Here is a 26,928-nt window from a genome sequence, read left to right as displayed (position 1 = left end):
TCAATTTTTTGTTTGCATTTGTTCAGTGCTTTGAGTACAAAATAGCTTACGGGTGGCGCTGAGTCCATTTATACGCATATCTTTGTGACTTCCTATGCTCTCCTGTGCTTTGCAAATAAATGCCTTTGTCTGGCTGGGTTTTGTTTGTTTGTTTTTCCATTTATTTCTGGGTCTAATCTGTTTTTAAAAATAACAGAGTGAGGGACTTCCCTGGTGGTGCAGTGGTTAAGAATCCGCCTGCCAATACAGGGGACACAGGTTCGAGCCCTGGTCCAGGAAGATCATACATGCCACAGAGCAACTAAGCCCGTGCACTGCAGCTACTGAGCCTGTACTCTAGAGCCCAAGAGCCACAACTGCTGAGCCCCTGCTCCACAACTACTGAAGCCTGTGAGTCCTAGAACCCATGCGCTGCAACTACTGAGCCCACGCGCCGCAACTGCTGAGCCCACGCACCACAACTGCTGAAGCCCATGCCCTCTAGGGCCCACGTGCCGCAACTACTGAGCCCGCGTACTGCAACTACTGAGGCCTGTGCGCCTAGAGCCCATGCTCCGCAACAAGAGAAGCCACTGAAAAGCCACCACGATGAGAAGCCCGTGCACCGCAACGAAGAGTAGCCCCCGCTTGCTGCAACTAGAGAAAGCCCACGTGCAGCAACGAAGACCCAGCGCAGCCAATAAATAAGTAAATAAATAAGTAAATAAATAAATAAAAGCAAGAGAAAAAACAAATTAAAAAAATTATAGAGTAAAATGAATGCTTCTTAGGTTCTCTGTCAGGATGACATGAAAAAATTACTTCAATAGAAAAGGAAAACTAGGCACTTAAAAACTAAAATCCATTAAGGTAACATTATTATCCCAGGCATAAAGTGAAATCTAGTTTAAGTGTTGGTGGCATCTTTTGAATATAGTACTACTAGATCATTTAGAAATCGATTGTCATTCCTAGCTGGGATTTTTCTTGTATCACCTGATACCCCCGGACACTTAGTTTTCCAGAATCTTGTTTATTCACTCATAGTTTTTGTTTTTGTTTTTGTTTTTTCACTCATAGTTTTTAAGGGTCTACTATATGCTAGACATAAAATTTATTTGAAAACAACTTTATTATTTAGGATCATGTTGGGCTTGGTCTGCAAGAAACATAAAATATGACTATATTTTAGGTATATTTAGATATAAGCAAATGGGAGTTTATTTTTCTGACAGAATAATCCTAGGGGCGGCAGGTAATTACTGGCAGTGGTTTTTCCCTTCTCAGTAGTATTAAGGCCAGCATACCTTGGTCTTCCCCCTGTGGTCGCAAGGTGGTTGCTGCAGCTTTAGCCATCAAGTATGCATTCTAGGCAGGAAGAAGAGGAAAGGAGTGGTGTCAGCCATACTGATTTTCTTTTATCAGAATGCCCTCCAAAAACAACTTCTCATATCTCATTGGCCATAACTCTGTTACGTTGCCACTTCAGGTAGAGCAGGCAAGGGAGGAGGAGGGGTTGGGAATGTGTTTGCTGGGTAACAGTGTGGCATTTGGTGTTTGGGGCGGGGGAAAGCTATCCCTTGTGGATGTTGCTAATTATCAGCATTGTTCTCCAGCTGGTTTAGCCACTTTGTAACAAGGAATTTAATAAAAGTGTTACAGCTGGAGAACTGAGCATTTGTTTTTACCAAGTACACTCCCTTTGCGTTGTGTTTCTTGAGGACACAGAGGCAGACCTCCACGGTACTGCTCGTCGTGCTCCATAGTCTGAATAGGCCAGACTAACTAGAGGCAGAGTAAGTGGGTATTAGCTCTTTCTGCTTCTGGTATCAAATATTCCAGGACCTGTAGGTAGTGTTAGGTAGTATCTTTTTTTTTCAAACTGTATGTATCTTAAGAAGGAGGCCGTCATAGCTTGGCCTATTTTGGTTTTTGTTTACGTAATTCCATAACTGGAAATAATCTAGCACTGTTCTATTTGGTTTCTCACTTTGTATGCCACAAAATATTGAGGAATAGGAAACTTTAATTTCAGCATCAGTGCATACTATTGATACTTTTCTCCAAGTGAATAGTTCTGGTTTTGATAAGTTACAGATATGTCATTCTTTTTTTTTTTTTTTTTTAACAATGGTATAGATTTATTGAAGGTAAACTTCTGGGAAAAATTCAACCCATTTTTATAGTTGTATCTATGGTAGAGTAGAACAAAGTTACAGATATGTCATTCTTGGTGTGCATGTATGAATAGAGAATTTTTTATGATTTTGAAGTAGAGAAAGGCTTTGTAAGCACGACACGAAGGCCAGAAGCCACGGGGAAAGTACTAGTAGCTATGACTACATAAGAGTCACAGTGAAAAAGATATCAAAAACAAAGTTATAAGTAAATGACAAACTGGGAAGAAAAAGTTCAATGTAACATTACTGTGTAAGAATGCTATGGAAAGAGTTTTTACAGATCTCTAAGAATATCCCAATAAAAGTAATAGGTAAAGCATGTCAACAAGCAAACTTAGAAATCATAAAAGAAAAACCGCAAATGGCCAAAAAATATAAAGACTGTCAATCTCATTAATCAAATAAATGGATATTAAAATAATGAGATTTCATTTTTTTCTTATTAAATTGGAAAACATTAAAAGAGTGATAATCACTAACGTGGATGGTGTGAGGAAACAGACGCTTTCATTTACTGTTGTTAGGAATGTAAATGGCAAAATCATTTTGGAGGGCTATTTGGCAATGTTTTTCAAAATTTTAAATGTAAATGTATCTGTTGACCCAGAGATATCCACTTCTAGGAATTGACCTAAGGAGACCTAAGGAAATAGCAAGTTCGCAAATATTTTTATATCAAGGATCTTTATTGCAACATTGTTTATAATGGGGAAAAATAAAAAACAATCCAAATGACCATCAATAGGGAACTAGTTAAAATAAATCACAGAAAATCATTCAATGAAGTTATAAGCAACTGTTAAAGGAGGAAGTGGAGCTGTACGTATTAACATAATGTTTAATGTAATAAGTAGGCTACAGAATACTATATCATAATCCTACTTTTGAGTAAATAAACATGTATGATTGAAAAAAAAAGTGGCGCCTTACAAAAAAACATATATATATATTATACTGTCATGGAAAGATCTCCAGGTTATTTTGTTAACTAGAAAAAGAAACATCCATTTATGTAATATCCACTTATGTTTTTAAAATAAATATTAAACAGCTGTATATGTATACATATGTATGGATATGTTATAGAGCTTAGGAAAATGCCCGGAAAGGCCATACATAAATAATATTTAAAATGTTTACCTACAGGGAAGGGACTGGGAGGAGGAAGGGGCAAAGGGAGGTTTTCAACTTTTTTTTTTTTTTTCATACTTTTATTTTGCTCTAATTTCCTGCCATGAGGATGCATTCATATTAACTGTCACTAAAAAAAATAAGAAGCTCTGAAACAGTGTACACCAAACTCTTCACATGTTTATTGCTGGGCAGGGTGCAGTAGAAGACACATTTTACTTTCTAGTTTATTATTTCTGTAGTATTTGATTTTTTTTTTTGCAATAAACTTGTATTGCTTTTTATCAACAGAATAGGACATGTTCATTTTGAAAATTATATCTATAATATAAAGAGGAGGTGGGAAGGTCCTGATTTTCTCTGTTGAAGTATTACATAAATGAAAGAGCTTCTTTCCCTTAAGGCTTCTGCCCTGTGAGCCATTTGGATAAAACTGGCTTTTGAATACCCGAGTAGCTTCTGTCCCAGCCCACCTCTCCCCTTTTTTAATCATGGTGAAAAATTACATAACAAAATTTCCAGCCCTTTTGATTTCTTATTCTCAGAGGCCACTCTACCTGGGGTTCCTACCATACGCAGGTCTGGAGAGAGAAGCCCTTCTCTTTAGTTGTGTCTTGGGTCCAATTTGTTGTTCCACACGTGTGCCTAAGTTGGATTAATACCCAGTATTAATAAAGAGAGGAGAAGGGGGGAATCCCAGTATGGTTACTCATCCTTGAATCCCCCATGTCCGTTGTCCAGTTTGAGCTCAAATTTGGCCTTGGTCAAATTGAATTGAGACTAGAACATAGCTTTCATTAAGGGAGAGAGAGCAGAGATCTTTAACACAGGGTATTAAAATACCCTTAGTGGAGGAAGAAGTACTCTCTGTAAAAGGATCTTTAGAAAGGTAGTGGCATCTTCATATTTCTGCTGATACATATTCTTTTCTCATGCTAGGAAATTTTCTCTTCAAGCAATCTATTTTTTAAAAAGTCTTTTTAAATGCAGAGTAGCCCAGTTTGCTCCTGTATTACCAGATTTCCCTTTGGGGCGTCTCTAGGTAAGCTTTGCATACTGATTGAAATGCCTTTACAGGCCCTCAGGTTTCCTTTGCTAGTGAAAGTCTCATGTAACCCCTGACACTTCTGCTGGTCTGGTATTAGGAGGTAGGCAGGTGGTTTCTATTGCAGGCCTGATGAACACTCCCAGTACTGGGAGGAGAGGCATTGGTGGTATGGTGGTTAGCATAGCTGCCTTTCAGTACTGGGAGGAAAAAAAAGAAATTCAACTTTGCCCCTGTATCATGTGTTGCGTGCGAGAGAGGGGTTACCATGAGTCTAAAAAGGATCGCTGGCTTTGCTGGACCCTCAGGTACTCTTGGCACGGGGCAGCACATCTCCCAGAGCAGCTCCTGTTTGCCCTTCAGAGTCATCTTTGCGAAGAGGGCAGAAGTATCATGTGATGCTATAGAGGCAGAGTTATCAGTGGGCTGAGGAGGACAAAGGGCTTGATGTCTCATTGGCAGAGAATCCCTCTAAGCATATTGTCACCCCTGAGAACAGGTCAGTGTGCTACTTGCATGATTTACAGGATTGCTGTTCACGTCTGTGACTACTGAAGTTATTCTAAGCTTATCAAGGACATTTTAGAAGCAGAGCTCACTTTACATGGTGTGAAAGCCCTGGAGTGCTGTTAAGACCAGAGGGAGGGTGAAGTGAAAATTCAGGTGATCTTTTATTATCGTTCTAACAAAATGAAGAATTTGTCGGTTGTGGAAATAATCATCTGGGGTTTTGCCTGTGTTTTTGAAAGACCCTCTGAGGCAGACTTTTAAAGAAGTTTGTTCTTTTTCGTTTGCTGGGTAGATGTAGGTCAGATAGTAAAATGCTAGCGTGACAAGTAGGAGAAGTAAATTCTGAGTAAGACTCTGAGACAGGTCGAGATGTGTTCCTCAGAACTGGCCACCGCCCCAGATTTGGGACGGGGAATGCATGGGAACTGCTTACTCTGTCAGCGTGGGTTTTGTTGTCAGCACAGAACAGGTCTAAGCGGCAGCAGTCAGCCTGGTGCCTAAGAAAATTGGTGTTTGCCTTGCATTTACTGCTGCTTCAGAGAGCATTTATTAGATAAACCCAGTTCTGGTACTGTTCATTGAAAGGGTAGGTTATTGTATTTTCCTAAGAAGCTTTTTTTCTCATTACAAAAATGATAGCAATATCAACATTTTGTAGGTACTCCATTTCTTTGCAAAGAACTTAAATTCTCAGTAGGAACAGCAAGAATTTTCATTTTAACCCCCACTCTCTGCCCCCAGATAAAAAACCACTTTCCCCTCTCCTTTTATAAAGCTACTGGCTTTAGAAAGAACAAGGAGAGAATCCTTTAGTGATAAGTGCTAAGCACCAAATACATTATTGTTTTACATCTGGAGTTTTAGAAATGTACAAATGTAATCCAGCCTTGTAAGGTGCTTTGTCAACATCACTGCCACGTTGTTCTTGAAGTGCCTCGGTAATAATAGAATTTGTACAGGCAGTTTATCTTCCGCGTGCCATTTTTGTGTGTGGGTCTGTACCCTAAGTATGGGCACATTCTACCACTCTCCTGATGGTGTTCTTTTCTCCCTAATTGGTAATCCAGAGGTTACTTAGACCATTTTTGATTCCCCATTACCTACTTTACCCCCCCCATTTTTATTAGCCATAATGCACTGAATCGTGGTGAAATATTCTGATGAAGTTTGCTTAGCATTTGAGAGCACATCAGCTAATAACCCCAGAAATACCCTCCATAGAGCATTTTTCGTTGGTTAAAAACTTGAGAGCAAGAATGGTTAAGATATAGATGTTTTCTCTGAGGCTTCTTATCTCCTAAAAAGACACAGGTTGTTCTGACAGGTGAAACAAGCCCGAACAAATATGCAACATTGATCTAATCAGCAGGAACGAGCTCGAAACTTGCACTGGTGCTGTCTTTCCCCAGCGTCATTAAAGGCTCCCATTACTCTTTTATTAGAGGTTCCCTCTTTTCCTTATCAGATTACAGAATGAACATAACTCATGGCAGTGATTTGATCTCTTGTTAAAGAGGATTACAGCTTTGCATTAACTCGGATTGACACAGTTTATAATTTGCTTGTTGACGCTCAGGCGGGCGGCATCACACGTTTGACCCCCCAGCAGTGCTGAAGGGAAAGGACCGCCATATATCATCATTAAAGATGGCGTCCAGCACGGAGCGAGGGGGCCTGGGGCCTTCCTCCTCCAGAAACGTCAGAAAGGACAAAGAGAACATTCTCAAGTTCAAACCTGACACTTGGGCCAGAGTTTTAAAACTGGATTGCAAAGAAAGCACTGCTCTCGTTTCTTCCATATTTCCTGGTTCGCTGGTTTGCAGTCCTCACACAGTTCTAAAGAATTTGCATTCTTAAATTCAAGCCTTGGTTCCAAGCAGGTTGTAGAGAGAGAAAAGCACATTTTCTAGAAAGAGATTGTAGATGCTGAACAGATAAATCTTTCCCCAGAATAGGGTTTCTTAACTATAGTTCTCATTTCTGCAGTCAAATTCCCATCATTTCTTCAAAAGATTGTGAATCTTATTCTTCTCCCAAAGGGATATTTCACATTCATTAAAGTGAGTGTAAATGTTTCTCTTAAGGAATTATTATTTTTAAGTTTTTGTATTCTATTATTATTGTCTTTTAAAATGTAATATCTTACAGATACTGTATTAGTCACAATGAAGTAACTTGCAAGGAGGTAGGCAACAGCTAATGTTTTTCACCTGAATTTAGATTAGTCATCCATTCATATTATGAATACATTTCCCACAGTGATCACTGAGCCACCTGAGCAGCTTGGGTTGCTAAGATGTGCAGATCATCTCAGTTTTTGTGTTCATCCTTTGCTCTGATTTATCCACCCTAAGTCTGCCACCCTATTTCTGATTGGCAGTGAAATGGCATGGAATGATAACTTCATATTCCACTTATTATTATTTTTTTGGATCTCAGTTCCTTGACCAGGGATTGAACTCGGGCCACGGCAGTGAAAGCCCGGAATCCTAACCACTAGGCCACCAGGGAACTCCCTCAGATTCCACTTACTGAACATTTACTATACGTCAGACACTGTTCTAAACTCTTCATATGTATTTTCATTCGGTCCTTATAAGAAACCACTAAAGTGGTTGACATTATCTGTGTTCTATGATAAGAATACTGAGGCACAGAGCAATTGAGTAATTTGCCGAAGACAAACAACAAGTTTGTAGGGGAGCTGGTTTATGCATCTGGGAGTGTGGCTCCTGACCCCTGCACCTGTTTTCAAGAAATCAGCAAGCTTATTTATTTTATTTATTTATTTTTAGCTGTGTTGAGTCTTCGTTGCTGCGCCTGGGCTTTCTCTAGTTGTGCTGAGCGGGAGCTACTCTTCGTTGCGGTGCGTGGGCTTCTCATTGCGGTGGCTTCTCTTGTTGCGGAGCACGGGCTCTAGGCGTGCGGGCTTCCGTAGTTGTGGCTCGCGGGCCCTAGAGCGCAGGCTCAGCAGTTGTGGCACACGGGGCTTAGTTGCTCCGTGGCATGTGGGATCTTCGTGGACACGGGCTCAAACCCGTGTCCCCTGCATTGGCAGGCGGATTCTTAACCACTGCGCCACCAGGGAAGCCCAAGAAGTCAGCAAGCTTTTATGAGACTGACATGCTGCCTGCTGCGCTAAGAGGGCAGACAGCAAGCTTTTAGAAATACGTGGGAATCCTGTGCCAAAGGGAAGCTGCTTCCCCACCCCCGGCACACATACACAGAGCCTTTCTCTCCATTAAAAACTTGTTTGGATTAAAATGATTGTTTCTTTCTGTTATAATAAAGATGCTTTCTATATAAGAAGGTTTTACCTGTTAAGCCATTCACAGTTTAGTGTGAATCACTGAATTACCAGGCCTGCTCTTATGGTTACACCATTCTTTGATTCCAAAGACCCTAAACCTCATAATTAGCTTTGAAACCTGGTCCAGTGTATTCAGTCCATTTCCTCTTGACAGTTCTCTTTCTCCCGGATTCAGGTGCCTGCCACCTTCTTTCCTTAGAGACTACATTTTTCCCCTATAATAAAAACAAAAGGGACTTCCCTGGCAGTCCAGGGGTTAAGACTTCGCCTTCCAGTGCAGGGGATGCGGGTTCGATCCTTGGTCGGGGAGCTAAGATCCCACATTACCTCACGGCCAAAAAACCAAAACATAAATCAGAAGCAATATTGTAACAAATTCGATAAAGACTTTAAAATGGTCCACATCAAAAAAAAAAAAAAAAAAAATCTTGGGCTTCCTTGGTGGCGCAGTGGTTAAGAATCCATCTGCCAATGCAGGGGACACGGGTTCGAGCCCTGGTCCGGGAAGATCCCACATGCAGCGGAGCAACTAAGCCCGTGCGCCACATCTACTGAGCCAGCACTCTAGGGCCCGCGAGCCACAACTACTGAAGCCCGTGCGCCTAGACCCTGTGCTCAGCAACAACAGAAGTCACCGCAATGAGAAGCCCACACATCGCAACGAAGAGTAGCCCCTGCTCGCCGCAACTAGAGAAAGCCCGCGCGCAGCAACAAAGACCCAGTGCAGCCAAAAATAAATAAATAAATCAATTTATTTTTTTAAAAACAAAAACAGAACCTTCTTATGGAAGAAAATTTGGAAAATACAGAAACGACAAAGGAAATTTATGTTACCTGCTACTAGGAATTGAATATTATTACTACTACTAATATATATTTTCTTGCAGAAGTTTTTGTGTATATATTTTATAAAGATATATTCATATATGTTTGAATCCCTTTTTCCAGTTAACTTTATATTATAAGCATTTTAATACCATTAAATATTTTAAAGACATCTTAATGACTTTATAATATTCAATTATGGAATATTTATTTAGACGTTTAGGTTATTTCTGATTGTTTTCATTTCTCTTTAAGGAATGCTGCAGTGAACATATTTGTATAGAAATCCATGTTCTAGGTTTTGCTTGTATCTTTAGGTTCTAAGGAGTAGAAGGGTAATTCCTGGGTCAAAGGCAAAAACCTAAAAAAAAATTTTTTTTTATTGCAGTATAGTTGTTTTACAATGTCGTGTTAGTTTCTGGTGTATAACAAAGTGATTCAGTTATATATGTACTTTCAGTGGTTCGTGATGGGTTGTACTGATTTACATCCCCCCTCCCCCCACCTGAGGCTCATGTCATTTACCTTTGCTGATATGGAGAGTTCAATAACAGTGACACTTTACTGAAGCCCTGCAGTGTGCTAGGCACTGGGCTAAGTATCTAATGTTTATTTTCTCATTTAATCATAGCCTTGAAGAGTCTATGTTTATTAATCATTTGTATTTCTGTTTTTATCCTTTGTCCAGTTTTTCCTTTGGGTTTAATTTTTCTTTGCAGTTTGTGTGAATTCTACATATTATGATTATATACCATATTTCCTATTTTTTGTAGCTCTCCCCGTTTGCTCACCTGTTGGTATTAACGATCTTTATTGGTCATATGTAAGTTTTACTTTTTATGTGATTTAATAGATAACACCTTTTTCTTAGGAGTGTTTTTCATTGCGTTTATGCATAGGCATTCCCTCCCGGATCCCAGGGTGAGCTGTTTGCTGATATTTTCTCTTGCTTTTTTCTGATTTCTTACGTTTGGTCTGCTTGGAACTTTATTTTCGTATATCATTCAGTGGTCTCTACTCTCCAGTCCTACGGCTTCTTTGTGAGCCCAGATTTTTTTTCTTCCCACATAGACTGTTAACACCAACAGCCTCTTGACCCCCCGTCTGATTTAATTAGTCCTGTGCATCGTTGCCAGATTGCACCTTCCTAAAATACCACTTAGAAAATGCTATTCCTTGTCGCCTACAGCATAAAAGCCACACTCGAACCTGCCACTCAAGGCCTGCAGTGATTTGTCACCCTGCTACCTTTCTCTCCTCATCACCTGGTTTGGTGTGCATGTTCTTTGTGCTGTCCTGCCGGCCCCCGAGGTCCCAGGACACACTCCCTCCTCCTCCCGCTTGTGTCTCTTAATTCTGCTCACCCCTGCCCTGCCTGCATCCTTTCCTGTTGCAGGGTTCGTAGTCCTTGGTACACACCAGCCTTTCCAACACAAAGCCTATTTCATAATAAAGTGTTGAGTGTCTCATGTCATTGATCGAATACTGTACTGAGAGTGAACAACGGGAGGGCTGTCTGGGCACAGAGTGGTTGTCAGTGTGTCGGTTGTCCACCCCCGTGATCGTGTGGCTGACCGGGGGCTGCGCTGCCCAGCATCACAAGAGGGGATCTGCTGCACATCCCCGGCCCGGGAAGAGAGAGGTCACAGGTCAAAACTGGAAGTACACTTTCTACTAAGTGCACATTGCTTTCGCACCATCGTAAAGTGGAAACATCCTGAGTCGAGCCGTTGTAAGTCGGGGACCGTCCTCACTTTGCTCTGTTCCCACGGCACTCTGTACACGGCAGTTCACCAGCCGTGCGGACCCTAATCCTCTGCGGGCTCTGTCTCCACGCGAGGATGTCGCACCGCCTGAGAGCCGGCCTCATAGGTTGTTCTTCGCTCCTGGCCACATTGGAAAAGCCCTAGAAATAAGGAGAGTCCAGCTCTGGGACTTGTCATGCCCAATCCTTTACTTAGAGAGTTTTGGAGGTCTTTTAACTTAGGATGAACCCTGGGAAAAGATCTTTCAAGAACACTCTTGTATTTCAATTGCTCCCAAGAGTGTACACCACAAACTTGTATCATGCTGTCGGTTTTCTCCTGCCCATCTTGGCTGTGATAACCATGCCAGGTTTGGTTTCTGGTGGCCCTTCTACAAATTATTAGTTACTGTAGAAACATGGAGTGTTCAGACAGGGCTCAGTGATGACCAGTTCTCATTGCAGGTCAGCTTTTTTGGAATGCTCTCAGGATTTGTTTGGTTTAAGAAGAAGACAGTTCTGGAATGGCTCCTGTACGTGCATTAACAAGGCATAATAGTCCTTGGTTCTCTTTTGTTATTTTTAGTGTTGGTATTAAGTGTCACAGCAAAAAAGGATATTTAGGTAAAGGGCATTGCCTGAGTGTACTTCGAGTTCCAGGTGCTGAGAAGCAGGGCATTTGTAATGGGAAGCTGTTACTAACTACCCTGGAAATGAGGTCTTGAATGAGCCAACCGCACCTTGTGTTTTATCCATTGTCTTCCTCTGGGGAGCAGAACACTTTATAAACATTAACTCTTTTACCCTCTGGGCACATCCACTTAAAAGGTAAATAAGACTGAAGGCTCTTTCTTCTCCAATATAGATGAGGAAATGTCAGCCCAGAGAGGGAAATTACTGGATCCGAGGAAGGGGAGGCGTTCATGGCCTGGGGTGTTTGGAGTCTGCACCGTGGACCCGGCAGCCTGGTGGCCACAGGAGCTGCCCCTTTCTGCTTCCCGGAGGCGGGCGGGGGATGTGAAAGGCTGCAGGGAGGAGCAGCTGTCCTTCAGCTCTCCGTGCTCCTCTACAAGAAGGGAGAGATCAGTACACATTTTCTCCTACGGCGCTGGTGGCGCTTGGCCTCCTTGTCCTCGCCCGCCTCTCCATCCTGCAGGGGAGGCGCAGCCGGGCCGCAGAACAGAGTCACCAGCTTCCAGGGGCAGAAGCGCAGACCTCTCATTTTGCACGAAGCAGCCAGGCTTTTAAAAACCAGTCCCATAACTGGCCGAGGTCATCAGATTGCTGACTTAAGTGACTAGCTGGTGAACCGAGGCGCGTGGGTGGGGAGGTGGCCAGTTGCAGACACCCGGAAGCTGATGGCTCCTGGGCACTCCTCGTGGGGATAGTTGCCCCGGCAGGTGTCTGGGAGAAACCTTTTTTCCAAATTTCTCTCTGATTTACGGAGGAGAGGAGGAAGTTCTTTGAAGGAAACCATTAAAAACCAAGAAAGAGTGACAGATGGAGGGCATCAGTTTGCATTCTGTCAGTTAATGTAAGTGAACCGTCCAAACAAGATCCCTATCTCAGGGAGGATTTTATTTTTTAATCAGAAAATGTGGTGTTGGTACCTATAACTTTGTAGCTTCCTGCCATTAAACAGTTAAGTCGGGGCTTCCCTGGTGGCGCAGTGGTTGAGAATCTGCCTGCCAATGCAGGGGACACGGGTTCGAGCCCTGGTCTGGGAAGATCCCACATGCCGCGGAGCAACTAGGCCCGTGCACCACAACTACTGAGCCTGCGCGTCTGGAGCCAGTGCTCCACAACAAGAGGCCGCGACAGTGAGAGGCCCGCGCACCGCGATGAAGAGTGGCCCCCGCTTGCCACAACTAGAGAAAGCCCTCGGACAGAAACGAAGACCCAACACAGCCAAAAATAAAATTAATTAATTAATTAATTAAAAAAAAAAAAAACAAAAAGAATATCTACAATTAGCTGAAAAGTTTATTAAAAAAAAAATATATATTAAAAAAAAAATAAAAAAAACAGTCAAGTGTTGGACATGAATAACAGAGAATCTGCTGCCATGATTAACAAAGGTAGTTGAGGTGGCAGAATCACCCTGCAGGGCCTGGTGCCGTCAGTGGCCAGTTTATTGGAGTTGGACGCAGTGCCAAGGTGGGACGTGGGCCCTCCGGCCGTAGGCGGCTTTTGCACCCAGGAGATCGGCAGGGCTGAGAGCGTGGATGAGTTGGCCAGGGGAGGGGTCGAGAGAGAAGGGAGGAGGGCCTAGAACAGAACCCAGGAGAAGGGCTATGGGAGGAAGATAAAAAAGACCAAGAGGGCAGAGCAGAAACAGAACACGGGCGGTCGCACCCTGGGGGGAGCGTGTGGATGGTGGCCTTTGTGTCCTGCAGGCTGGTGTTTGTGTGCTCAGTAGTTGCTGCTTTTATGTTCGGATTAGGACTGGGTATTTTTTGGTAAAGTAAGTCCTCCAATGTATCACCAGAAGTAATGGAATGCCTTGCTGAAACTCTGTGGGTTGAGGACAGATACCCTTGTTAATTTCTGTGTGTTTTGACCCCCTCAGAATAGCCTTAAACTGGAGCTGAGAGAAGCATCATACACCCGCCTCTGCCCGGCCTTGGGTCGTTGGGCAGCGGTTCTGATAGGGATACAAATGTAACTCAGTGTCAGCCTCCCCTTCCGTGGGGTTGAAGGAAGTGATTCACATCTAAGCAGTGAAGCATCCCCTGGCTTTTAACAGGAGCTGTTAGAGGGGCTGCTGTTTGGACAAGGAGCTTCATCTTCCTGAAGCCAGCAGTCACAAAGCCGTAAACACAACACCGGCCAACTCTATTGCCAGCATCGCGGGGGCTTGTGGCGTTAATATTAAACATCGCCAGCAAGGCAGAGAGCTCCGCAGCCCAGCCACGGAATAAAAATAAATAAAAGTAAAGAGAAGACCCCGCTAAAAGCGGTGAGATGATTTGTCGTCTTTCCTTTGTGAGGCCATTTGTCTTTTCTCGTGTCAAATCTGTTATAAAACAGTCAAACTGTGAAAGTGGAAATCATCCCAGGAATATGGAATATTAATGCACAGGAGAGGAGGCGACATCCCTTTTGTCAACAGTCCCTCCCACCCCCCTCCACTTTTTTGCAAGTCCCACCAAGGTAAATTATTTTTCTTTAAAAGAATTTGAAAGGCTTGAAACTATTGGTAGGGATGATGGAAGTTTCAAGTGTTTTTCTTCCTTGTGTAAGTGGAGTGAACTTGTAACTGGCTTGGGAGCAAGGAGGGAGTGCAAGTGGGGAGAAAACCTTTACAGATTCACCCCTCGCTCCCTCTCACCTCTCCTTCCTCCTCCCAGCCGTTCAGTTCCTTTGTTTGGGGCCTGAACCTGCATCTTTGAACATTTATAAATCTTGAGTCTGTCTGATCTTTAGGAGACGGGCCAGAGGCCGTGTCATCATCTGTAATTTAAAGCTGTAGGGCTAAAAGCATTTGCAGAGGTTTGAAGGACCTGGTTCTGACCTGACCAAAGGAGCGAAATGGAACAGACGTTCCCGAGTCTCCTTCAAGCACTGGGGAGGATGGCGAGGAGAGCAGACACTCTAGGTAATTTATGGCCACAGTTTGCTGGGAGCCTTGGTAGTTAGTTGCCTGGTCCACTGAGAAATGCGTCGTGTGCTGCCACCTTGTGGCAGATTTGGGCAGCTGCGGTGGGCTGCCTTGGAGCTTGTGAAGAGTTGAGCCTGGTTCTGATGGGAGATTTGCTTTGGGTCCAGATTTAGGTAATTAGTGATAGGTGAGGGCATTCTCTGAGTCACTATTACTTTGCTAACTTGATCCTGTTAAGAAATAAGACCTCAGTAAGAGAAGGTCGCTTTTTTCTCTTTTCACGTTTCTTGGTTGTGTGTGTGTGTGTGTGTGTGTGTTACTTTTTGGTATGCAGTTGTGCCGGCGTTTCGGGAGAGAAGCCCGAGACCCACTTTTTGTTAAGTGCTGGCCTTTCGGCTGCATTCAAGAATTCTGAGTCTTCTACTCGTAGTTTTTTTTTACGTCATCCTACGTGATGCTCCCTCCCTTACAGGACGTACTTCTGTCCCTTCGCCTGCATTGTCTTCCTCACAACGCAGGCTTCCTGAGAGATGAAGGCCCGGAGTGTGGGCCCTGCCTCTGATCCCGCTGCTGTGATGTGCACGCGGCCCCCAGGAGCGCAGGGCAGCCTCCTGCCATCTGGACCAATATAGTTCCCCTCTTAGGTCATAGAAACAGTTCTCAGGCGTCTTTCTCTCGCCTGTGAAGTCTCTGATACAGAGTAGAATGGATTGGGGTCAGAGGAAGCAGAAGGAATGAAAGGTTAAGGGAGGTGCCGTCTCGTCTCTAGTATTTGGGGAGCAGACCTCAAAGCAGCCAGAAGGTTAGGTTGGGAGGACCCCTTGGTTTGGTGCCAAGTGATGACTGGCAAGATATCTTTTTCAGCTGGCACTTGGGATGCCCTGGGCACGCTGGCAGGCAGAACAGAGAGACTGGAAGCTCTGTGAGGGCAGGAAAAGACGGGCTGAGAACAGAGGAGGTGGTAGAGCTCGCCCTGCGCACCTGGGCCGCCTGGACTGTCCAGACACGTGGGTGTGGGCTCGGAGAGCGAGGGCCTGCCCGTCAGCTCTTCGGCAACCTGGAGGGCTCCGAGGGGTTCCGCCAGGCCAGCAGGAGGACTCCAGCTGTGTCATGGCGGGAATGGAGTGAACTGTTTCTTTTCACCCAGAAGAGACCAGATTTAGTCAGGGGAAGGCAGCAGTGGTTGAAATGCTGCCCTGGGGAGGGGCAGTGAGCTGTCCCCCCTGGCTCCGGAGGACTGGACTGTGGGAGGGTCCCGCAGCAGCAGAGGGGCTCCCGGCGAGAGGGAGAACATTGCCACCTCTCCGAGCGGAGTGGGCTGTCCGGATGGAGTTACCTGATACGTTCACCTTCCCCACGCAGGTTCCGCCGCGTCGTTCTTGTCTCTGTAATCCTACGAAAACCTAGCAGAGCAAATAGGCGTTCCTGTGTGTTTTATGAACTTATTATACCTTTGTGTTATACTTTGAGGCCAGGGACCATCCTCACCTAATACACATTTATAAGCTTCTACAGCACTAATAAGTAAAATGTTTTCCAAACACAAACGTGAAAAACACGCATCAGTAACATTGCCAATGATTTTTAAAAGTACATCTGCAGTCAGCAACCACAGTGGTCAGTGTGAGTTTCTGTTCTTGCTGTGTCTGTACTGACTCACAGGGATTCAGGTTTCCTCGAGGTTCTGCTGGACACGAGTGCTGCTGGAATTGGAGCCCTTAGTCTCACTTTCCCTTTGTGCATTTCGTCACCCTTGGATTCTCAAATGTATGTCTAAGACATCAAGTTCCGCAGAAGCACGCGGCACAGGGCCCTCGGGTGTGCAGGGAAGGGGAGGGGATTATGGGGGTGGGAGGGCCCCCCTATGGGGGTGGGAGGGCCCCCCCCATACACTGTGGGATACGTCTTGTATATTTAGGGAAGACAACCCCCTGTCCCCCCCAGTGAAGCAACTAATGAACAATCTCAAATTAATCAAGGACAAATTCTGTGTATAGTTTTAATCAGGAAAGCAGCGATATTGTTTCTAGGGGCACACACTGAAATCCCTGCATATTGTACTTGCTCGGAGAATGGGATGTACTTTTGGAGGCTGTGCAGGTTTCTTTGGGGAGCGGTGGCCTGGCTGCTTTCTCCCTGCTGTCTGCTCACCTTTGGCCCCAGGGCCAGGGGGGTGCAGCTTGGGGGTGTCCGGGCCGGAGGAGGAGGAGAGGAGCGGGGTGTCTGGGGCGAGGCCTGGGCGGCTCCTTCAGTCCCAGGTGCCGCGAGCTCCTGACCGAGCCAGCCGCCCCCCCGCACAGATCCTCTGCAGGGTTCAGGTACTCCTTTGTACTGTTTGCCCCGATGATGGCGTGGAAGCCCCTGGTCTGTGTCGCGGTCAGTGAGGAGTGCACGTGGCTGGACGGCACCGTGACGCACGTCCACCCGCGTCTCATTTAGGGCTGCTTCAAACCTCGCCCGCCACTCAAGTGATGGCATCTCACAGCCAGCTCGACCGGGCGCGCTTAAGTCTCTTCACAAGGGTCACATAATAAATAAGCCGAATCCCAGTACACACACACACACACACACACACACACACACACACACACACACACACACACACACACACACACACACTCTGTCTTTATGGAAGATGGCTGCTAATCCATGATCATTTTTTTCCAGAAACAGGTTTTATGATAATATAGTAAAAATATTAAATTAGAAAATGCCTCACTAAGGGTTATAAAACCTTACTACATTAGAGATAGATAATTATCCCCCTATAGCCTAAATGACAGTTTAAAAGAAATAAAAATGTTAGTGCTCATTACTTGCTTTCGTAGTTGCAATAAAGGGTAAGTTAAATTTTAATTCAAGGAAGAGCCCCTGCTATCGACCTTCTACCTTAGGTCCAAGTCCTGTTAATTACTCTGTAGGTTATTCTCCTGCATGATACCCACATTAATACATTTTCTACAATGGACATTCCCACTGGCCATTGAGGCCAGGAGTGTGGGGGGACGGTGACAGAGGGGGGAAGGCATTTCAGCTCAGTGATTCAAATCTTGATTCTTAATGTGATAGGGAGCAGGAATTATATATTTTAAAAAAACCAACTTCATTATGCAGAGCCTTAAGGGGACCTCAAGTATTAAACTATACACTTACCCTGGAGAATCGGATGGAGATGAGGTTAACCTGAAGGATTGATAGTTCAGCTTCTCTGGGTGGCTCAGTGCCGGTTAGGAAGGATGCTGCAGGGGAAGATGCTTTGTGCAGCAGAAGGCAGTCCGACCCTCTGTCCCATGGTGGCTTTTCATTCCCTAGTTCTGTTTTTAGTTTTGTGTTCCTGCCTTGGGATGGGATAGGGATATGGATGCATCCTGTTTCTTTCCAGGTGCCTTCCCCTGCCCTGAGCACTGGCCCCAGGTCTAGCATCTGCCTGGGTCTGGGGCAACGCTCAGGACGCCCTCCGCCTCAGTCTTCCTCCTGGGCCGTGCAGAGATCTTCCCACCAGAAAGGAGACACAGAGAGGTGGCAGGAATCAGATTTCCAGCTCTTTCCTGAGAGGCTCTCAGCAGCCCTGCCTGAGAGCCTGCCCGAGCCGGAGCTGCCAGTTCTCCTTCTCCCTCGCCTTTCACGGTTGTCCTCTCCAGACACGAAGCCCCTCCTTACCCTGACATGGGACGTTACTCTGGAGTGGGGAACCTCACAAAAGGACTGGTCAAAATACGGTGTAGGGATTGCGACCGGCCGTGACCCAGGACTGGGTAACAGAGCCCTGCTGGTCAGGTGGCTTCCAGGTCTTTATTCTCAGCAAAATTGCAGGAGAACCTAATTGAGTTGTCAGCTGGTAGATCATTAAAACTAAGTTTTGGTGGTAGATCACTCTGTGATTGGGGGGGGTGGTTAATTCAGAAGGAATTAAAAGAATTGAGTATCATTGCTGTAACAAAATTCTCCCATTCCCACATCTACTTGTTTGTGTGGCAAGGTTTCTCATCACTTCTGTCTACAAAAACTAAAAAATAGGAATAGAATTGGTGCTGAACCCTCTTTCATTCTAGCAATAAATTATATTCATCCATGGAATGGGAATGGAGGGGAAAGCCTCATCCATATCATTGAGAGATAATTTCCAGTAACATTTTACATATTTATGTATATTAAAATTTTACCAAAATTATACTACATTTTATTATATTGTTATTGTATATATCAGTTATATCCTAATAATAGTAATGATAACACAATCCAGAAGTAATTTTTAAAAATTACTTAGAGCCTTATGGTCCCAAGAAATTAAAATATTTCAACTTTTCAAATTTCAAAAAGTGTTTCAATTTGCATACTTATTTTTGTGGCCAAGAAGTATGATAGTGTGATCAATAAAAAACTTTCAAGCATAAAACAATTATATTAGGACAAAAATCTGTAGGGAAAAATCAAATGGAAATACAAGTTTAAAAAGACAAAGATGCTGTAAAATTTCCAAATTAAAGAGTTTGTTTATGTGTTGTTTACGTGAGTGATGATGGGTATCAGATCAGTATGGCATATAGTTTCCATTGGGCGTATTACAAAAGGGATGTAAGAGTTATTTTAAAAGTTGGTATTCACAGATTTGTGGTAATTATATCCTTTGTGACTATTAACTTCATCAAGAAAAATTTTATATGTCACCTTAAAAATGTGTGCAGGGGCTGCGGGATTTTGTAGAGTTCTGTTAGGGGGTACGCAGAGAGGCTCGAGGACCAGACCCTGGACCCCACCCTTCGTGGCCGTGGTTTTCCCAGCTCTGTCCCCGGCGTGTCCTCCGCAGGGAAAAAGAAGGGCTGGGGCCGAGCTGAGCGGCCGGAGTCTGGGGGTCTTCATCTTGGTGATACTCCTGGACCCCAGGAGGGTCTGCTTTGTCCATCTCTAGAGTCCTTAGAGTTGGGGCTGAGGGGGATGGAGGCGGGGGAAGAGGAGACGGGAACAGAAAAGTCGTTTAGGAGGCTGTCACCGCATTCTGGGTAAGAGATGGTAAGCTCTGAAATAATGGAGCCTGGAGGAGCAGGGAAGTTTGAGATACTTTGAAGGTAAAAACGGTCACTGATTGGTGGTCATGGGTGAGGAAGACTTAAAGTTGAAATTGCTTGGGGATTCTTAGATTGGAATAATCCCTTACTCATGTTTTCTCTCTTTTCTGTAAAAATATTTTAAGAACCCAGACCACTCAGCTTTCCAAGTTGCTTTGCCATGAACAGCTGCATGTTTGTCAGCTTTGCCCACCTGAGTGTGAAATGATGTTCTATCAAAACATGGGTTTCAGCATTTCCCTCTCTGCTCCTGACACGTGAACCCTGCTGCGGGCAGTAACTGCCGCGTTAGCCCAGGCGGTTTGCTTATGTCACCGCGCGGAGAGGAAGCATTTGCTCGGTGGTAATGATGGGGTCTGGTGCAGGCGAGCACGGCGAGGCTGGGAAGGGATGATTGTGAAGGGCTAAATGGCATGGTGCCTCTGCAGCTCCCTCTCATCAGATGTCGCAGCCTTAAAGCCACACTGTCCTCTTTGTCATGGCGACTCTCCCCTTAACACCATTTAATTTCTTTGTGGAAATGGCCAGAGAGACTTGTAGTTATTGGCAAGTAGGCAGGCCATCGCGTGATAAAGTGACGCCTGGGCAGGGCATCGCTGTCCTTTATGTGATGGAGCTGGTGATTTGGCAGCCACTGCCTCTGGAAGGGAGGCTGCCTGCCTCTCATTTGCATGTGGTCTGAAGCTGCCTTCCGCCTTTGTACGCGCGTGTCCGGGGCCCGGCCAAGGCCGAGCCAGGCAGATGTGTACAGCTCAGGAACAAAAGAGACCCTGGAGCTCCGGGTGAACCTGCATCCTTTGTTTATAGGTCCAGGGGCACCATGGTCGGCTGAGGGCACCAGCAAATTCTTGGAATAAAATTCCTATAATAATACAGGAGACCCACTGTTTTCTGGCTGCACTTTCCCTGCCTGCCACGTGGTCCCCAGCATGATAAGGTTTGTTTATATCCGTGGCTTCTGCGGTTCCTTCTTTAAGACTTTTCCCTTTCAAAAGGTTTTAATATGCTGTTCCTATTGCTGGGTTTTCTAATTATTATGTCTCTTTTGGTACACACCACTATAGTAAGGTGACTTCAAAAACAGACTTGTAAGTTTTTGTGTTGAAGTGTAGCTGGACCAAAAATAGCTGTTTGAAGGGTGGGGTTTTTTTTGTCTTCTGTTTTGTTTTGAAAATCAGATTTGCTGATGATGACTCTCAGATGATGAGAGCAGTTCTGTTAGGAAAAGCCTGTTTTCCTAACAAGGAGGGCAGGCTGTAGATCTTGAAAACACAAGCAGAGCAGGCACAGCTTTCTCCGAGGTCGTTTACTCGCTGGTCCATGGCCTTCGTCCAGGTGCCTTCCCTCCTTCCCCGAGGGCACGGGCGTGGTCCCCGCCTCCCCGTGGGTTTGACCTGCTTGGACCCTCCTGGCTCCTGGCATCTCCGCAGGGAGACTCTGCCCTCCATCCAGGGAAGTGTTCTGGAGCTGCGGGCTCGGTGCCGGTGCTGGGAGGGCCTCGCCCACCCCGACAGGTGCCTTTGGCCAGGTGGTGGTGGAAACAGAGGTGGCAAGTGGTCATTTACTTCATTTTCAGGGACGCAAGACCCTGGCATGTTAGGATTTTTTTTTAACGTCAGACCCAGCTTTAGAAATAAATTAGCCAATCGAATTATTTATTAGATGGAGAATAGCGGAAGGGCCGGGGCGTGGGGAAGAGCCTTGGTGCCCGAGCAGCTGCACGTGTGCTGGTAATTGGAATCTTGTTGCTGGGTCATTTTCATTGTTTTTCAAGTACTGCCAAGTCCAAGAAAATGTATGAAAACTGAATTATATCTCCTACATCCCATGTCTGATTGAATCCTCCTCCTCCTGCGGCAGTCTCATACATCCTATTAAAATATTCAATCTTGTTTTCTTACTTGAAGAGCCTGTGTGTAAAGGGCAAACTTATAGAAAACTCGTTCCCTGGAGACAGGGCATCCAGCCACGCTGGACTATTTACATATTCTGCTGTTTGGCCGCTTCTAGGTTCCTTCCCTCCTTCGTATTTGTGAATAAGAGCTGTGGGATGCATTTTTAATTATGTGGCTGTGTTTCCAATGGAAGAATCAGACTGGGGTATTTCCCAGCTTCTTGGTTCTTTTTTAACCTTGAAAAGTTAACCAACGCGTTAACCAGTTTGTTTCGTTTGTCTTCCAGGACAGAGCTGTATCGATCTCTTTTTGGCCAACTCAGCCCCCCTGACGAAGGCCACAGGGACTGACGGCGCCCATCTCCCTCTGGCCCGAGGCCTGAGGCGGGACCTCCACACACCCAGCCCCAAATAGACGAACTCGGGAAATCCCGGGAACGTGTGCTGTTCAGAACACGGGCCTGACGAGTGCCCGGAAACCTGGAATCCAGCATCTGTGTCACCAGTGCGTCCGTGTGCAAAGGGCTTGCCCCCCACGGCCTTGAACCACCACAAATAAAGAGTGTTTTTACTGTTGCCGCCGCTGCCACACTCGATTCCTTAACAGCACAGAGTGAGTGATGTGGCGTTCCCGCAGGGTGACAGGTTCTTTGGGAGGGTTTTCATTGTTTTCCCAGCCAAATGGCCTTCTTTCACAATATAAAATACTTCATGGAAGGAATAATCCTAGGGTAGATGCCGCTTTCGGGGTGAGTCACCTTTAGCGATTGATCGCGGCTGTGAGGAGCAGGGAGTCCCCCAAAACCTGTCAGCTGTGCCCCGGAGGCATTGTAGCTTGGAGGTATCTGCCTATTTGTTGCTAAATACAAATCTCTGACTTCTTTTTTGTTTCCTCTTTTCACCCATAAAGATTCTTCCAGAGTCCTTTTCCATTCTCATCATTCCTAAATCACTTTATTGAGATTAGCTCTGGTGTAAATCTAGCAGGGGGAAATGATTCACTTGTTTTTCATCCAAAGGTCAAAAGCTGGAAATTAAATCCTCATAAGGGGGATTTATTGGCCTGCTGTGGTCAGTATGCAATGAGACGATCTTGCATAAGTAATGTGTGCGTGCCCGCACTCAAGGCCGACCATCTCCCGGGTCCTTTGCCCAAATCTGTATTTTGAGCTATGGAATTAAAGGAATGTTGCGTACAGGCAGCTGAGGGCAGTTGTAGTTAATAACTAGTCATTGTTTTTAGAGTCAGGTTTTGGTATTGTTTTAAAATGTCAAAACCAAGTGACAGATTTTTGTGCCCAGGAATCCCACGTTGCATTGACGTGGTGTCTGGGGACTGCGACACAGCGCCTAGAGGCTGGGCTCCAAACGAAGTGAGTCTGGAATGTAATCTGCATCACAGTTTAGTATTAACATCTGAGTGTGTCTGCTGGGCTCGGACGGGGCAAATGGGGGGAGGAGGATTTCTCCATCTCACATTAATTGGACCTTGGTACATCCTGATCTGTTTTTCTTGTCTTGGTAAGTTACCTCTTGGGCTTGATTGTCAGGGAAACGTTTAATTTTCAGTGTGTCTCCAGTTACCTAAAAGCTCACTCAACAGAAATAGAAGATTTCCCCCACAGTCACTCCCTTCACCGTGATCACTTTTTAAAATATAGACCATCCAACCCCATCCATCTAGCCTGAGGATCCCGGATAAACCCACGTTAGAACAGCAAGTAAGTAACCTCTTAACCCGGCACTTCCCGTGAGCATGATGCAGACCTACGATTCCTAAAGAGATGGAACCTTTGTCACAATCACTCTCTACCTGATGAAAAAAATTTAAGGCAGGTACTTCAAAATATTTGGAGTCCATCATGTTTAATTAAAATGAATTAAAATCAGGAGAGATGAGAAAGAACGGATAGAATTTTCAGTAAAGGGAGGCTTGCATTTTAAAATTCAGAGGACCACCCTCCTTCCAGCCAAGAATAAATTGGAAACTATTTTAATTGACACGGATACTGCAATTCAACTGTTACTAGAAAGACAGATTAGTTGATTGATTTGCATTTTAATAAAACGAGTACTTTACATTTTGGTGGCTAATGCTGATTTTGAAATGAGTTGAGAACTGTTATCAAGAGTTTCAATCCAGGGCCCTTTTTCAGTGTTGACTGAAGCATTCCTCCTTTTTGTGCGGAGTTGGCTTATTTTCTTTTTGTCCAGTTGACTCCTTCATGCATGACCTTCCTAAACCACAGCCCCTGAAGACACCATCAGAGCAGTGAGGAAACCGCAGGGCCCACCCAGCCCCGGTTTGCACCCGGGGCCAGAAGCAGGCCATGGGCTTTGCCCTTCGGGATAGAGAAGTTAAGGCTGGTTTCTCATCTTAGTTTATTTTACGTCAAACATTAATTACAGAAAAGTGGAAGGAACAAATGGAAATAAGACTTGGCTGTAATCCCACCACTCAGAAAGATCCCCTTCTCGTAGTTAACCTGTATTCCTTCGTAGCCCTCTTCAGTATAGATGCTGTGATACCCAGTAGACTCCTCTCTGGGGGGAGGGCCCAGGGAGCAGTGCAGGTGGAAGACTTCGTTTTTCCTTCTGGACTGTTTGAAATGTTACCCTTTTAAAAACAGTAAAAACAAAATGCCTGTGCAGCATGTCCCCCTCCGCATAACACATGTATACCACCCGTTGAGAACCAGTGGTACGTTGTATTCTGCATTTTAATATTAATAGTAGAGGGGAAGGTTGTTTCCACATTTTTGCAGATCTCATTGAAGTATTTTAACTGCTAACTAATTCCATTGGGGGCATGTCTCTTCAGCACTGAACCAGATCCCCTCTTGTTGAACACTTAAATTGTTATAATTATTTGCTATTATGAATAATGTTAAAGGAAAATATCTGTGCATAAAGCTTGTTTGTTGTCTTTTAAAATTTTTTGGCATAGTTTTTTTTGGCGTAGATTTTTGGGAGTAAAGTGAACCAAGTGAAAGAGTCCAAATATTTCAAAGGCTCTTGGTCCCTATGACGGAGGCTTGTTTTAGGGCCCGTGCACTTCTCACCTGCCCTAGGATGGACCATCTGCAACAAAGGGTGTTGAAAGGCAGAGAGGAGGTTGGCCCTGGAGTCTGATCCTGTGGTTTATTTCTTGCTCCCCAGGGAACCCTTCAAATCAGCATCCTCCTCTGGGAGGATTAAAGAGCTGCTGCCTGTAATGTGCTTTGAGATGCTCCAATGAAAGATGGTGGACAAATAGGAAGTGACACCATCCTTTCCCTCCCTGACCCTCCTATCTGTTTTCTGGCTGCTAGATCGCATATAATTTGCTCTCCACCCTCCCCACTGGTTTTCATGCTCTTGCTACTTTCAATGCCTTCATCCTGGGGATCTCTCTGGTGGGTTTCCCTTGCCTTGTATGGGTTTATGTTCCTCCCCATACTGTCTTTGGTGCGTAGCCGTTCTTTCCAGGTCACCGACCAAGAACGCTTGTTGAGCATCACTTGGAAACCCTGAGAGCCAACAGCACCAGAGAAAGCCAGCTCTGACCAGTTCAGCAACAGACACTGCATCTCCAGTTCAGAAAAGTAGTTTCCTTTTAGTGGTTGAGTTTCCTGGTCTCCACATACGACTTCTCCAAGATTATTGCCTCTTTATCTCTTACCATTTCATCCAAAGGGAGCTGAGTTTGAGGCTCAATGGATCCAAATGGGACATTCGTCAACCTTCACCACCACGGAGGGGTCACTGTGTATGTGGGACACCAAGATCTGTGTCTCCCTGGGCCAGGCTCACAGGTGAGGCAGCTGCGTCTCAGCAAAACTATACAGAGTAGAGGTAAAGGGTGTTATGGAGAAGCCTGAGGCTGCGGCTGCTGAAATGTGGGTGTTTTATGCCAGGGCAGCTGGCACCCGTCTGCTGACACCCTGATAGGCTACCCTGTGCACGTGGCGTTTAAGAAAGGCAAATACAAGCAGTGAGCCTTGTCTAAAGTGAATGAACCTTGTTTTCTGCATCTGAGTTTGTGTTTTTACTTTTTGATTCATGTGTGTGTTTGTGTACCGGGGGGCGGCAGTTGTGCTAGGCATCAAGTTGAGTTTGCCTTGGTCATTCTCTTTTTTTGTTTGTTTAAATCTTATCTATCTCATTTCCTTTCTTTCTTCCTTTTTTTTTTTTTTTGCTTTGTCTTTCTTCATAACATTTCAAAAATAATTGCCAGTAATTTGGTAAGTTCATTAACTAATTCTTAAGTCCAGGGGATCCATATCGCCCTACTGATTTGTGTATGTTCAGTTTGTCCAACAGCCGTATTGACGAAGCCCTCGTTACCTGCTCCTTGTCTGGAGAGGAGGGGAATGGTGCAAATGCAGAGTGAGTATGCCTTATCTAACTTCGTTTTTCTTGCATATCGGTAGATTTCCTTTACCGGGTCATCGCCTCAGCGGCATTTATATTCCTGAGAAGTTTGCTTGGTTTATTTCCCTGGTTCAGGGTTCTCAGTTCATTTGTTGAGGTCAAGAACACTGAATTCTCAGAAAAGAGAATTTAAAAGAATGTAGAGAGAAAAAAAAACAAAACCAATCCCACATTACCGATAGGGTAGAAAAAGAATATAAGGTCCCCAATAGGCATGGTGACAGTAACACATAAAGATTCCTGCCCACCCTCCTCCATCCCTGTCTTCCTCTTTATGGCTGGGTTGGAAATGAGCTCAGGCTGCCCTCGGCCGGCAGGCTCCCGGCCACGTGGTGCTGGCTGCTTCTGCCGCCCTCATCTACCCTCCCCGAGGTGTTTATGGGTGTGTTACCGGCTGTCACAGAGACTTGGGGGCACAGAATTCATCCTTGAAGGGGCTGATGTGACATTCTGAGTCAAGGACAGATTTGAACAGAAGGTGGCATAATGGCAAGAATCTTGGATCAGAAATCAGACCTGCCAGGTGTGACCTTGAGGAAGTCTTTGACCTCTGGGCCTCAGAGGTCCTCCTCAGTACTGTGAGGGTCAACCACGCTGGTTCCTGAGGACCTCCTCGTCCTAAAGCAGCTGTTTCTATGGAAAGGCAGCTTGGGTCTAGCACCGATGCAGGAATGTTTTTCCCATCCATTCATTCAGATATGTGTTGACCTCCTGCTGTGTGCCAGGCGCTGGGGGAGGTTTACAGAGCACAGGGTTGTTGTGGCAGGTGACCTGGTCTCTAGTGGGGCTCTGTTCCCCTCTTCAGTCGAGTGAGTCCTGAATCCTCTAACTTCGGTCTGATCAGACCCATTACCTGCGCTGGAGTTGCCTCTCTTAATCCTGGTGGGACTCCTGGCAGCCCAGGCTCTGGCCGTTTTTCAGGCTCAGCATCACTCTCCCAGGGCTCCGGTTCTACAGGGCGAGAGCTCGGCCTGGCAGGAGGGCAGCAGCCCTGGTGCTCGTGGGCTTCCAAGAGCCAGACCCCGGGATGGCCAGGGGCGTTAGTACGCAGGTGGGGCTGACGCTGAGCGCCCCGCACCTAGGCCGCTGCTCGGTGGCTCCCGCTCCTCCACGGCGAGGGCGGCTCCGGGCTCTAGGGCTTCTTGCGCCCTCGTGGCCCGCTGCCTTCCGCTCTTACCCTCCTGGGGAGCCTCTTCTAACCCCAGGCGCGTCCAGAGGGTCTAGACCACA

The 26,928-nt window shown here is 45.4% G+C and overlaps 1 protein-coding gene across 1 annotated transcript in view; it reads left to right on the top strand.

Moving 5' to 3' along the window:
• The window catches only part of AATF (apoptosis antagonizing transcription factor), a 100,713-nt gene extending 78,852 nt beyond the window's left edge, over positions 1 to 21,861 (top strand). Inside the window, exon 12 of the mRNA XM_061177171.1 lies at positions 21,573 to 21,861. Within this exon, the coding sequence (XP_061033154.1) occupies positions 21,573 to 21,636 (64 nt within the window). The 3' untranslated portion in view covers positions 21,637 to 21,861. The remainder of the gene's footprint in view (positions 1 to 21,572) is intronic.
• The last annotated feature ends 5,067 nt before the right edge of the window (positions 21,862 to 26,928 follow it).

This window comes from Eubalaena glacialis, chromosome 19 (genome assembly GCF_028564815.1).
Source record: "Eubalaena glacialis isolate mEubGla1 chromosome 19, mEubGla1.1.hap2.+ XY, whole genome shotgun sequence".
Taxonomy (NCBI): domain Eukaryota; kingdom Metazoa; phylum Chordata; class Mammalia; order Artiodactyla; family Balaenidae; genus Eubalaena; species Eubalaena glacialis.
Note: the sequence above shows the minus strand (reverse complement) of the source record. Positions and strands in the feature narration are given on the sequence as shown.